Source organism: Diceros bicornis, chromosome 22, assembly GCF_020826845.1.
Source record: "Diceros bicornis minor isolate mBicDic1 chromosome 22, mDicBic1.mat.cur, whole genome shotgun sequence".
In the NCBI taxonomy this organism is placed as follows: domain Eukaryota; kingdom Metazoa; phylum Chordata; class Mammalia; order Perissodactyla; family Rhinocerotidae; genus Diceros; species Diceros bicornis.
The window spans coordinates 30,955,522-30,969,020 of record NC_080761.1 but is presented as its reverse complement, the minus strand read 5'-3'; the positions used below and the strand labels follow the sequence as shown (position 1 = coordinate 30,969,020).

The 13,499-nt window shown below is 40.6% G+C and overlaps 1 protein-coding gene across 5 annotated transcripts in view; it reads right to left on the bottom strand.

Annotated features, from left to right (window-relative positions):
• Positions 1-13,499, bottom strand: part of KDM4C (lysine demethylase 4C) — a 389,693-nt gene that overhangs the window by 37,235 nt on the left and 338,959 nt on the right. For all 5 annotated transcript variants that reach the window (XM_058565774.1, XM_058565775.1, XM_058565777.1 and 2 more), the window contains exon 19: positions 2,188-2,358. In XM_058565774.1, coding sequence (XP_058421757.1) covers positions 2,188-2,358 — 171 coding nt within the window. The remainder of the gene's footprint in view (positions 1-2,187; positions 2,359-13,499) is intronic.

Below are 13,499 nucleotides of genomic sequence, written 5' to 3'. Positions count from 1 at the left end.
TCAACACCATCAGGGATAAAGACCTACCTATCTGCTCAGATTTTGGGATTAGTGCTCAGAAGTCTTTTATCCTATCCCCACCATGCTCCCCACCAAAGGCTTCTCTCTTTTGCTGGCTCAGTACTTTTAGTTTGCAGGAAAGAAGGTCAATTCTGAAATAAGTATGCAGCCCAGGCGGGCCTGGCCTCAGTCTCTTGTATATTTTTGTGCCTTTCCTGTCCCTGCACATCCCTTCTCCTCCTGCTTTAAATGTCTTTTCTTCCCAGGGGTTAAGAACAGAGCCCTTGGCCCAGTGGCACAAGGGGTTAAGTGCGCGCCCTCCGCTGCGGCGGCCCGGGGTTCGCCGGTTCGGATCCCAGGCGTGCACTGACGCACCGCTTGTTAAGCCATGCTATGGCAGCATCCCATATAAAGTAGAGGAAGATGGGCATGGATGTTAGCCCAGGGCCAGTCTTCCTCAGCAAAAAAGAGGAGGATTGGCATTGGATGTTAGCTCAGGGCTGGTCCAACTCACAAAAAAACAAAACAAAAAAAAAGAACAGAGCCCTTGGAGTCAGACTGTGGAATTAAACACTTCTTCCGACACTTATTAGCTGTGTGTGACCTCGGGAAAGTTATTTACCTCTTTGTGTCTCAGTTTCCTCAGCAACAAAATGTAAAACATCATAGCGCCCGGCGCGTAGGGTTGTAAGGATGAAATAAATTCAAGCACATCAAGTCCTTGAAGCTGTGCCTGGCACGTGGTCCACGTCAGAAAGCGTGAGCCCTCACTAACGCTGTGCAGTCTCTTACTTGTTCTTCTGGATCCAACAGGTGCTAAGTTGCCTCTGGTTCATTTATAACACTTATCATACTGTGGAGAAAGCACCCATCTACCAGACTGGGCAAGAATCATACCTTCTTTCTCGTTATCTTTGCCAGTACCCAGTGTGACGCTGAGCACACAGCAGGTACCCAATGACTGTGGATTGAGTGTTTGAAGGGACGACCTATTCTAACAAGCAGAGCATGTTACCTAAGGGCTGCTGTTTATGAACGGCAACGCAGTAAAGTGAAGCTCCAGTTAGAATTCTGCAAAGAAACATGATTCACCCTTTTGGTGTATGATCAAGTCCAGGGATTTTTAATTTGTCTAAATTCATTTGCTTTAAAATCTGTCAAATAAGGTCACTTTGTTTACATACTTGTCCCTCTTAATGGCATAAAGAAGTAAGCATAACAAAACTGACTGAATCAATGTCTCTTTGGTCCCAGGAGACCAAACTTCTGGAAATATTTATGACCAAGCTCATAAGGTGACATTTAATTATCAATTGCACATAACGTGTAACTATTACTATTAAAGAGTCATTAAGAAACATCTTTCCAAGTATAAACAAGAGCAAAGCACCAACAGACCCAGGACAAGGCAGAAGTTACAACTGCATTACTGAGGCCTGGCTCACCAAAATGGTACTCCCCTTAAATACAGAAGGGAAAACAAGAGGACCAGAAGACTAACCTGCTCCCAGTTATGTGACTTGACCTCAGTTTCAAAAACCTTCTGTGGCAAGTGCTCTTCTTGTGAAACATCCTGCTAAAAAGCAAGCCCCTGAGACACATTCCTAGTTCCTCTGAATAAGCCCCAAGTTGTTCACTGAGGCGACAAAGGAAGGACGAGAAAGACAGACAGGTCTGTGTGTGAGCACATCCCGTCGCAGACACAGTTAAATTCTGAGCCTGAGTAAAAACCTGAGCCTTTCTCCTGTGTGATTTTTGTTACTCCCATACGAAACATCCACAGATGTTCTATCAGATCACAGATGTCACCATCAGGTCAGTTAATAAAAGCCATAGTCTCCAGTTAAGCATAAAGAAAAAGAAGCAGTAAAGGAATTCAAATATGCTAACACTTTATAATAGAAAAGAATAGGTGAATTCACATTTTATGTTTCCTGGCCATTTACATTTCTTATTTAATAAAAAGAATTTGGGAAGATAAGTCTAAGTTCACCTGGCTACTATTTAGAATGATGAAGTCTGAGGACCCTCCTAGATAACAATACTACTTTGCGGTGGGAAAACAGCACACCTGAATCGGATATTAAGTAAAATGAGTTATTCCAAAAGAAAGATTCCTGAAAGGTTCAGCTGGTTTAGTTATACAAAAAGTGCACTGGGGAGCAGGCACCCCACAAACTTACTCACCACAATATCCTCAGGGAACGTGTCTCTGCTGAAGGAGCCGTCGTCAAACACGACCTCGTAGAAGGTCTGCGAGGTCACCGCCATCACTCGGCAGCTGTAGTACCGGGTATTCCGATGCTTCGTGATGACCGTCTGCCCCACGGAGATGCCCTTCTCGCCAGCCTTGGACTTCTAAAGAAGAGGCGAGAAAGAGGAGAGAAAAGCACAGGAAAAAAGAGAAATATTTACTTAGAAAATAATCATTGACTTGGTCATGACATGTTTTTTTAATTTTTTAACCTCTTATGGGGAGTAATTTCAAACTTAAAAGTTGTAAGAATATGAATAGTACAAAAACACCCATATACTCTTTGACTCTTTACCTAGATTCATCTATTTTTATCTATTGCTATTAACATTTTACTATTTCCTTTTTTTGCATCTCCTGTCTCTATTTTATATATACGTATACGTGTGTATATATATAAATATTAACACCGCAAAACCACTTGTGAATAAGCTACATACATTATGGGCTTTTACTCCTAAATATGTCAGTGTGTATTTTCTAAGAATAGGGATTTTCCTTTAAATAAGCACAATACAGTTACTAACTTTAGTCAATTCAACATTGATAAGATACTTTAATCTACAATACATATTCCAATTTTGTCAGTTGAGCCAATATGACCTTTATGGCACCGCCCTCCTCCCCTGCTCCCAAGTACATGATCCAGCCTAGAGTCAGGTACTACCTTTAGCTGCCACGTGTCTTTAGTCTCCTTTAATCTGGAACATTTCCACAGCCCTTCTTTGTCTTTTATGACTGTGATACTTTTGAAGGATACTATTCTCCCTCCCTCTGCTTTTTCAATAGAGCATTTGTCTGATGTTTCCCCGTGATTAGATTCAGTTATCCATTGCTGGCCAGAATACCACATGGATGATGTATGCTTCTCAGGGTATCACACCTGGAAACATACGATGTTTGTCTGTCTCTCAACGGTGATGTTAACTTTGATCCTCGTCAAAGCATGGTCCAATTTCTCCACTTTATAATCACTATTTTCCCTTACAACTAATAAGCGATCTGTGGAAGAAATGTTAACACCATGCAAATATCCTGTTCCTATACACTTCTATTTAGAGTTAGCGTCCAGTGATGAGTCTTACCTGATCCCATCTTTACTACGATGGTGGTGATATGCTGATTTTTCCTGTTCTAGCACTCCCTCCACATTTACTAGTTGGCACTTAGCATTTGTTAAGCAAGAGTTTCCTAGTCTCCACATCCATCCATCTGACCATCCATTATCAGTATGGACTTATTAGTTCCTCCTCCCTCATTGTTTATAATTCATACTAAATTATTCTGGCGCTCAGACTATCCCAGATTTGGCCAACAGAAGCCTCTTCAAGCTGTTTCTGATGTCCTTTAAACATCTTTTTTTAAGCAGTTCCTTACTTTCTGGCCTAACAAGATGTCCCAGGATCATCTTGCCCCAGCCCTGGAATTTCCCTGAGGAATGTGGTTTGTTTTAGAAGGCAGTGATACTAGAGACTAAGATTCAGGTGCTTGGGTATGCTTATTACTACCAGGGTATCTTTGCTTCTTGACTCTTGCAATAGGCAGAGAAAGGAAATATATGCACGTATATACATGTATGCATACATAATACATGTACATATGTGTGCATAAATAACATATGTAGCTGTGTTAGAAATCTTGTGCTCACGGTGATATCCCCACAGGGTTCTTTCTTGCCTTCCCCCCATTTCATCCTTGTATGTTCCTGCTTTCTCAGTGAGAACCTTGGCTAAAACAACATGAACCCATTTACAAGTTTGCTCAATCCTAAAACACACTCAGCTACTTTTTGAAAACCTGTGGCAGAGTTGGCAATTTTAGACAAGAAAAACTAACCCACAAGACGAACCACTTCATTTTTAAATTAAATGTTAAGGGTAAAGTTCAATTATCAACTTGATAACTGATGGATAGTCAGGATGGGCTGCACGCTTCCCTAAGAACACGGGCGTGAGTTGTAGACTCCACCCTTAATTCTTGTTTTCCTTCCTACTCTACTTCCACACATGCTCACAGCCCCCTGGAACACCACAATTAGGTCTCAGGATATACACATCATGCTATGGAAGCATAAGACTTCGGGATAAAAGCTGCTCTCGAAAATGTTTGGCAGAGTGCCTGGCTCAGTAAGTCCTCCAGAAATGATTATTGTCTTATGGGTGTTTTGTTTTTCAGGATAAGGCTGTTGCTCCCCTTTCAGAAACTCCTACAAACCCAATCCTACAGGGCAGAGACGTCAGTCAACATCTTACGCAGAAATCTGCTCTCCAGCTCTGGGTCCCCTTTACTCCCCAACTCCAAGTCTCATTCATTGACCTGACTCATTTGATGCCACAAGCTCCGACCCAGTAGGGAGACCCTGAATCAAGCACTTGGGAAGGTCCAGGCCCTTTGCTAAATGGGCCCTAGAAGGCATGGTCTCATAATTACCAAGATACTAACATTAGTCTGACATGTCTTCTATACCTACAGAAAGCCAGGATTCCTTAAATCTCAGTGTTTTCCAGGAGGGGTATTTAGAACATCACCAGAAAATAAAGTGTCATCATTTACCTTATCGGTTCTAGTAGAGGCTTTACCTTCTTCCCCTGAATTTCAAAAAGGGCTAAAACAAAGGCCAAGAAGCAGGAAACAGCCTGTTCTGTTCTGGGAACTGCAAGAGGTCCTACTGTTGTGGGAGAGGGGAAGAACAGGTAGGAGAAGACTGTAGAAATGGCCTAGGGCCCAGAGGTCAGGCTATGGGGGGTGGAAGGGAGGAAGGCAGCTCTTAGGCCATCCTAAGGAGTCCAGACATTATCCTGTGAGCCTACAAAGCCACTGAGAGGTTTAGGTACAGAAGAAAAATGATCTAGTTCTATAAGGCTATAGGTGCAGAAGGGGCTGGTGGAGCTTACTGCAACAGTTCAGGTGGGAGATGAGGGCCTGGAGTAAAGAACCGAGGACAAAGATGCTCATGATTTGGACAAGAGGCAACTCTCTCCCCACAAACGTGTTCCTAAGGGTCTGCTACTTGTAAAGTGAGCTCTGCCATCTACTTTCTCACATGCCTAACAAAACAAAAGGATATCTCCTCCTTAAAATCATTCCTCAGTGAATGCTGGGTTGGTTGGGAAAATTTTTCATGCCTTTCGGTATAATTACGTATGTAAACATCTTGACAAAGGATAACAGTAAGAAGCCTGTAGTGGTTTAAATGCACTATGCTTGAAGCAGAAATCTTTAACAGTGAGGCCACAGTAGGTGACATATGCCGAAATAATTACCTAGTTTCCTACCTCATTACTCTGCCCAACTCCTTTAAATACATCTAACATTTTAAAGTAAGAGAAGGATTTAGATGTAATAATAAATACCAATGAAGGTACAGTCTGCAGTTATGTAACTCCAAAATCGGGCCCATCACTGCTACACAAGATTGTATAGGTTACAGATAACTCTAGGAGGTGAAATCCACAACCTGTGTGGCCACACACAGTGGCTCTGAGTGACTTCAATTACGGCCAAACAGGGCTTCGTCTCAGCAGCTCTCTTTGGCAGATGTCCCTCTCTGTCAAACTGACTTACAAACACTCGTGGTCAGAATGCAAGTACTGTATTTTACTATGATATTAGTTCCTTTGTGCATATGTTATTAAAACTGAAATTCACCCTCTGAGGAGGCAATGGTTCGGATTTGAATTCTAAGCTCTGTTTCTTACTAGCTGTGTGGTCTCGGGGATGTTACTTAACTTCTGTCAGCCTCAGTTTGCTCATCTGTAGAAGGGATAACACTTACAATAAAGGTTTGCTGTAAAATAGGATGAAGTACATAAAATACCTAGACTCACGGGCAGTTTGTTCTCAGCAAATATTAACTGGCTCCATTCTAGGAAATGGAGAACATAACTAAGACCCTAGCCCCAGGTTACTAAACCACCCCTCCCTATTGTACTCAGTAACTGGCATGTATGACTGCTCAGCACTCTGATTTCACGTGGCAAGGCTCAGTCCAGCATCATAGTCCTGCTCTTTGCCTCATCTACTCCTGACCCTAACTCTCGTCAAACGTGGGCACACAGCGATGGTCCTTAGGAAGGAAGGCATAATGTGGTCTCCTCCCTCTCACCCCCAAGGCTCCGAAAGCCTTTGTTTACAACTCTCTTAAAGCCCTGGCCAAATGTCACTTTCATTTACTGTCCCTCCTACGACAGGGCAAAATCCATAGGTCAGCACCAGGATCTCCTTGTCTTTTTATCCACAGTACCCAGCACACCATGTACAAGACTGCTGCTGCCAGATGAACAATGAATGGATAAACAAATGAGTGAACTAACAAATGAAAAAAGGAATGAAGGAACTGTGAGGACGAGTACACATTTTCAGAATGGGAGAGGACTGATTCTAACCATTCACTGTTCAGAAAAGGGCAAAGGGGAGTTTTAGGACGATGTTCCTCTTTTTTTGGGGGTGGGTAGGCATGTATGTAGGTAGAGGGAGGGAATTTAAAGAAGGCTTATGGTGAAATTCACAGGGAGTGGAAAGTGGAAGCAGCCAGTAAAGAGAAAAGAAAGGTGATACAGACTTGATAGAGAAAAGACTGACTCTAGACCACAACCATTTTCTTCCTGCTTAGGACCTGAAATTTATGCAAATTGGCTGGTTGGAAAGATGGCCAGCACACAAATTAAATATACAGCCTTCATCTAAATAAAAATTTTCATAAGCTTCAAGCATGACCATTTCATGAGGAGTACTAAGGAAAACAAATTTTTTCATAATGCTATTCTGATAGGATTTCTGATTTATTTTTGCAGGAAAAATTTATTGACAAGCATACCCTATAACTGATTATACATCCTTAAAAATATTTGCTGTCAGAAAAGCCTAAGAATCTATTGATGTTAAGAATGTCATTTCTGATCAGAGAAGACAGACGTTATGCAAGGGGCTCCATCAGATTAAAGAAATGGCTATGGTATTTTGAAGATTAGTGTGCAGGCTAAGGTTGTGAAAGTCAAATTTTCTTTAACATGCACTAAGCAGAAATGAACAAACAGTGGTTTTTTTAAAAAAAAAAAAAAAACTTCTTTTAAAGAAAAGCTAGAGTCAGTTTGAGACGCTGGGGATGTGAAAAAATTGTTAAGTAAGAAAATGTTCTAGAAATTCTACAAAAGCATCAAAGAGTTCCTAGGAAATAATAACACATCTAGAGTTTCCAACACATGTCCATATACATGAGTTAATTAAATTCTCCCAATAACTTTGTGAGGTAGTTTTTATTTTCATTAAATAGTTGAAGTAACTGAGATACAAAGTCAAGTGACTTTTCTAAGATCTCAGAGCTGGTGAGAAGCTGAAGTGGGGCCCAGAAGCAGGTATTCTCCCATCATGAGTGCCTCGGTGTCATAAACCAGGAGTATAAATGTGGAAAGAAATCAGAGGAGAAATAAAACCAACCAGGAAGCGGGACTGATGGAACTCAAGCAGTTACCTAAAGAAGTTACATTTTCTTTTTCTTCCTTTTTGAATTACTATTTATTGAGTACCTTCTCTGTTCTACATACCTTTTGAGGCACTTCTCATGTAAGAATTCATTTACTGTCTCCAGTACAGGTACAGAATTGAATTAGAACATGGATTTGGAGCCTATCTGGTGATGAAAAATGCAGAATGTATAACCGCATATGCTCTCCGTACACACAGGACACACACACACTGCGGTAAGTTGCAAAAATGCCATGAGTCTTCTCTTCTCCCTTTTCCCACATCCTTTGCCATTTGACTTTGCAGCCCTCCCATCAAGAGCTGGAGTCTATTTCCCCACCCTTCAAATCTGGGCTAGATTTGTGGCTTAGCCTTTTTTGGCCAAAAGAATACAGCAGAAGTAATGGTAAGCCAATTCAAAGCCTTTTGCTCAAGAGGCCTTGCACACTTCTGCTGTCTCTCTAGGGGCCCTAGACTCAGTGATATGAATACACTCAGGTTATCCTGCTGGCAGATGAGAGATCACATGGGCCAGAGCTGAGGCCCTAGACATGTGAGAGAACTCAGCCAAGAGAGGGCAAGCTGTTCTGCAGCTGACTACAGATAACTGGGGCAACGAGCCCAGAGCAGAACCACCCAGCTGAGCACAGCCTAAATTGATGACCCATAGAATCACCAGCAAAAGAGATGTCATTTTAAGCTCCTAAGTTTTGTGATGGTTTGTCATACATACAGGTAATATACATAAAAAGAATACTAATAAAAAATATACTAAACTGTTAGCAATATATAACTCTAGGTAATAGGATTTTATTTATTTGCTTCTTTATGTATGTCTCTGTACTTTCCATTATTGATTTCTTTAGCAATTCTTGAAGACAATAAATGTAATAAAATAACAGAGTCCTTGCAAGTTTCCAACCTTTTCAAACAACAACCAATCCACAGTCAGATCTACTTAATTAAGATGCTCAAAAAAGCTGAAACCAAATTACTTAGTAAGAAAAGACCATTTTAACATTTATCTTTCAGTTCAATAAATATGATATAAGAAGGACTTGAGGAAATAAACACTTTGTATAGTGGAACGATACACAAATTTACTATAAAATTTCATCTGACTTACTTATATCTCATATTTAGGCCAAATGTGATATAACAAAACAGGCATTTTTATTTTGTTCTTAATAATCAATACTAATTCCTAAGATGTTGTTTCAGTCAAATGAATAGATTTTATTCTCAGGTTTAGGGCTGTATTAATTTAAAAGAAAAACAAACTCTCAACAAGTCTTTTGAGGACTCATTACTGTACCTGTCCTTCCCATCATACTAAGCCACCTCCAAAGGGGAGCACCAAAAATAGGGTCCAACTGTTCAAATGTAGAAGAGTTTTCTCTCCACTGATACCATGTTGCCTTCAATCAGGAATGGGCTTAGAAATTAAACAGGCCCTTATTACAAAGCCCTCTAACTCTCCTAAGACTCCATCAATGTTGAAATAAATGGCCACACTTCAGAGAAAAGATGGCTAATAATCAATGATTACAACCTGAATAGGGAGAAGACGTTCCCAATACCTGGACGGGCTCATCAAACGCATGCTAACATCCAACAGGCTGACTCCAAAATACTGAAAGCCAGTGTTGACAAAGAAAGATGAAAAAAATCAACATTCCTTACCTGATGAGTACTCTACAGCAGTAAACTCTGAGCCAAAGAGCCAAGAACCAGCTGGCAAACAACACAAAGAGGAAAAGTAATGCAAAGACGGACATGCAGCAAAAAAGTGATGACTGACTTACCACAAGTAAGGCACACTGCTAGGTGCTGAGGATTAAAATAAAAGAATGAGAGAGTCCCTTCTCTCAAATAGCCCACAGGCTAGTGGGGAAGACAGACATGGCTGACAATAGTGCAAGGTAGTAAGAGAGCTCAGATGAGAGCAGATGGGGCCCTCCAGAGAAGGCTTCATCACAGGGAACATCTGAATCAGGCCTGAGGGAACCAGGAAGCCCACATGCACACATGGCAGGAAGGTCATGTAAGAGTGGAGTATCTGGTGCCATGGACCCCTTTGGCTGCTTTGTGAGTCTGTGGACCCCTACTCAGAATGATGTTTTCAAATACATAAGATAAAACACACAAGATTACAAAAGAAACTAATTATATTGAAATAATATTGAAAAAACAAATTTGTGGTAATTATCTATGCTTTTGTAATAATGTATTAAATACTAATATCTAGTGGCAGGTTTAATAACTATTAATATCCTAATCTCAAATTTGTGGTGAGTGTAAGTAATATCTTGAGATCTCTGTTACAATGGTCATGTGATTTCTATTGTGGACAGAGTCACAGAAACTGCTAATGTCATCACTGTCTATCCTCAAAACTGACAAAATTGTTAAATTCTAGCTAAAGTTTAGTGAAAGAAAATTGTAATTTTTTTCTCATCCTCTAACAAATTTTTCTTGACACTAAATGATAAAAGATTTTGTCACGTAGAATACTTAAAGGTACAGCAGTCAACCTTTTAATAACAGCCTTATAAAAATCACAACAATGTTTATATAATGGTGCTTGTATAGACTGTCAATAAAAGGACACAGTAGTGAAATGAAATTCAATGAAGGCACCTCTGTGAAGGGTTAAGTTATGGAGGCTAACTGGGTAATTCTGGGTGACCTAAACTGACACAGGAACCTAACTTAAATACTGAGATTGGAATATGCACTGCATTCTCAAATATCATTTCTCCTCAATGAGTTTTTGACAGAGAGCAGAGAACAGTTAGTTGAAATTGACCTCTATGGCGAGGGCTCAGAGTGACAGAGTCCTGTGTGGTAGATGGAAAGAAGATTCCTATGCTTGAGCAAGATGGATTTTCTCTTATCAGACCTGGCAAGGCTGATCTGTGTTCACACCTCGAAGGAGGGTTATCCACCATCTGACAAGATGCACCACGACAGAGATATCACCTTGGGAAATTCCCTGACTGGGTTCTCCATCTATATAATGATGTTAATAAAGGGTGTAAATCTAAATGCTATAGTGTACATAGAGGCTCACAGAGCCAGCAAGGTGGGAGGGCTGAAGAAATGAAGCTAACTTACCCAGTGAACAGGCCAAAAGCCTATTTCCATTTATATCCGATGACTCTTACACCTTCTCAACTTTATTATTTCTCCCTAATTTCTATGAATTAATAATCTGTGAGATATTATTATTACATTTTTTCAAGCATCCATCTTATAAAAATTCCTAGAGGAATTTGAGTAAATAAATTAATACAAACTATTCTTCTTTTTTTTTATATAATTTTATTTATTTATTTTGTCCCCCAAAGCCCCAGTAGATAGTTGTATGTCATAGCTGCATATCCTTCCAGTTGCTGTGCGCGGGACGCGGCCTCAGGACGGCCGGAGAAGCGGTGCGCAGGTGCGCGCCGGGGATCCGAACCCGGGCCGCCAGCAGCAGAGCGCGAGCACTTAACCGCTAAGCCACGGGGCCGGCCCCAAACTATTCTTCTTTTACCAAACTTATACAGCAGAAGTCACTCATCTCAATTTGCCTTGAGATTGAGCTAATAATGCTAATAAAGCTAATAATGAAAGCTTTCTTGATAAAATACAAGAGCTAGGTAAAAATCTTCTACCCAGAAAAACCTAAATCCCTGGGGCTTCGTGAAGAAATAACTGCTCTTACAGCACAAATGCCCATGCAGACTCGTAAAAATGTCACAAGCATTTAATTTTCTACATGTCTGTTTGTTCACGTGTACTTTTATTTCTCATGGGTTTTTAAGCACAAGCATATAATACAGGGGGAAATGGTGGTAAGCAGTTTCCCAGCACATTTAAGGTCTTACTCAGTTTAACGTCTGTAGAAGTATAACTAATAGGCTGCAGAAGATACTGAGAAAAAATGAATTTTCCATCTGAGCCATGAGTTCAACTCAGAGGTAGCAGTCTTGTTTGGAAGGTTAAGTGAAGAGGACTGAGACGGGAGAAGCATCTTTAGATGCCTCACTGTGTTAATGTAGCAACTCTCAACAGGTAGGCACCACCTGCTTTCTATTCTGAAGAGTAAGCAACTTACTTCCTAAAGAGCAGAGAGGAAAGTTCACCTCATTTAGACCGGTGGAGCTGGAGGGCAGTGGCAGCATCCCACTGCTAAGATGGAGCCTGACGTGAGCTCTTCCTCAGTCACGTCCAACCTCACTAATTGCTAGAGAACATGTGAGTCCCTGGATGCCCGCCCTGGGCTTTTATATTTCAGGAGCTCTTCAGGCTTCTTGGGTAGCAAAAGTAAAATTTGGAGAGAACAATAGATTCAACAAAATTTCAATCATTCACAGCAGGCTGTGTGTGTGTGTTTGTGTGTGTGTGTGTGTATAGAAATCGACAAGCTGATTCTAAAATTTATAAGAAAATGCCAAGGACCTAAAAATACTAAAAGCAATCTTGAAAAAATTGGAAGAATTACAATTTGGGGGAAATAAGGAGGAAAAGCATTCATTCAATTATAAGGTAATACAACAATTTTTTAAATGACCTCAGATGGGACATTTCAACAGAGGGAAGCAAGAGACACAGGGTATCACTATATGGGACTTCTGCCTATGAGGATTTCTGAACCTCCACTACAGATGGTGAATGGGTTAAAAATAGCTAAAACAGATCCAAAAATTTTCTTAAAGTAACCCAAAGCAAAACAGACTAATTAAATTAAGTTTTTTCTGTGCCACCAAGAAGGAAGCTCAGGTAAGTAATGAAACCATGTAAGCTAATCCAAGCCATAGTCTCAAGTGGGAAAAGTGATTGCCCAAACAGCACCGTCTAAATGAAATGCCATGCGCTCTGACTCCGAAGACCTGGAAATTCTGTAACTTCCACTGACTGTTGAACCTCTCTGAAGTTCCATTTCAATCATCTGTAAAATGGATACAATTCTAATACCTACCACTGTGAGGACCAAATGAGATAAAGTACTATGTATGAAAGGGCACAGTAAACTATATAAGGCAGTATACAAATATTAACTATAATTATTACTTTTGTCTACCTTATCTATATTGATACAGTGCTCTCAACAAAGCAGGGAGGTTACCTTGAACAGGAGAGAAAATTAGGGTGGAACAAATAATTCTGGCTCTGTAAAGACAAACTTCTTATGTGAGCCATCAGAGAGAGAGACGGAGCAAGGCAAGCTTCCTGTTTCTTTTGTAATTTCAGGAGAAATAGCCAAAGGAACAGTGGAAGAAAAGTCAGCCAAAAGCTTTCCACTGCCCACCACAACAGCAGCGGGAGTAGTGCAGATTCTGCCTAGCTGTCTCACCAATGTTAATCAAAGGGGATAATCCCCAATCTTTAAAGTCCATTATTAATCAAGCAAGCTCATATCCATCTGTCAGTCTATCTAGTGTTAATTAAATGCATCTATGTGCCCAGCACTGTGCTTGCAAAAGAGATGTGTGGGGTTCCTGTGGAGGCAGGAAGGGAAGGGAAAGACCTGAGAGGCTCTGGAGCAGTAACCCCCTCCTTCCCTGGTCATGCCTGTAGCCCTCCTGTTCTCTCAAGTAACACCTAAGGTTAATCTCTATGGTCCCCCAAAAGCTACCTCTCGGTATCTAATAAGGATACTCTTCTTTTCTCCAAATACATGTTAAAGATACATAAGAGATTTTAAGGTACAATTAAAAGTTGTTTAAGATAAGAATTTGCAAATTTTGTATTTTCTTCTAATTCTTGAGAAATGTATGCAGAAGGCGGACAAACT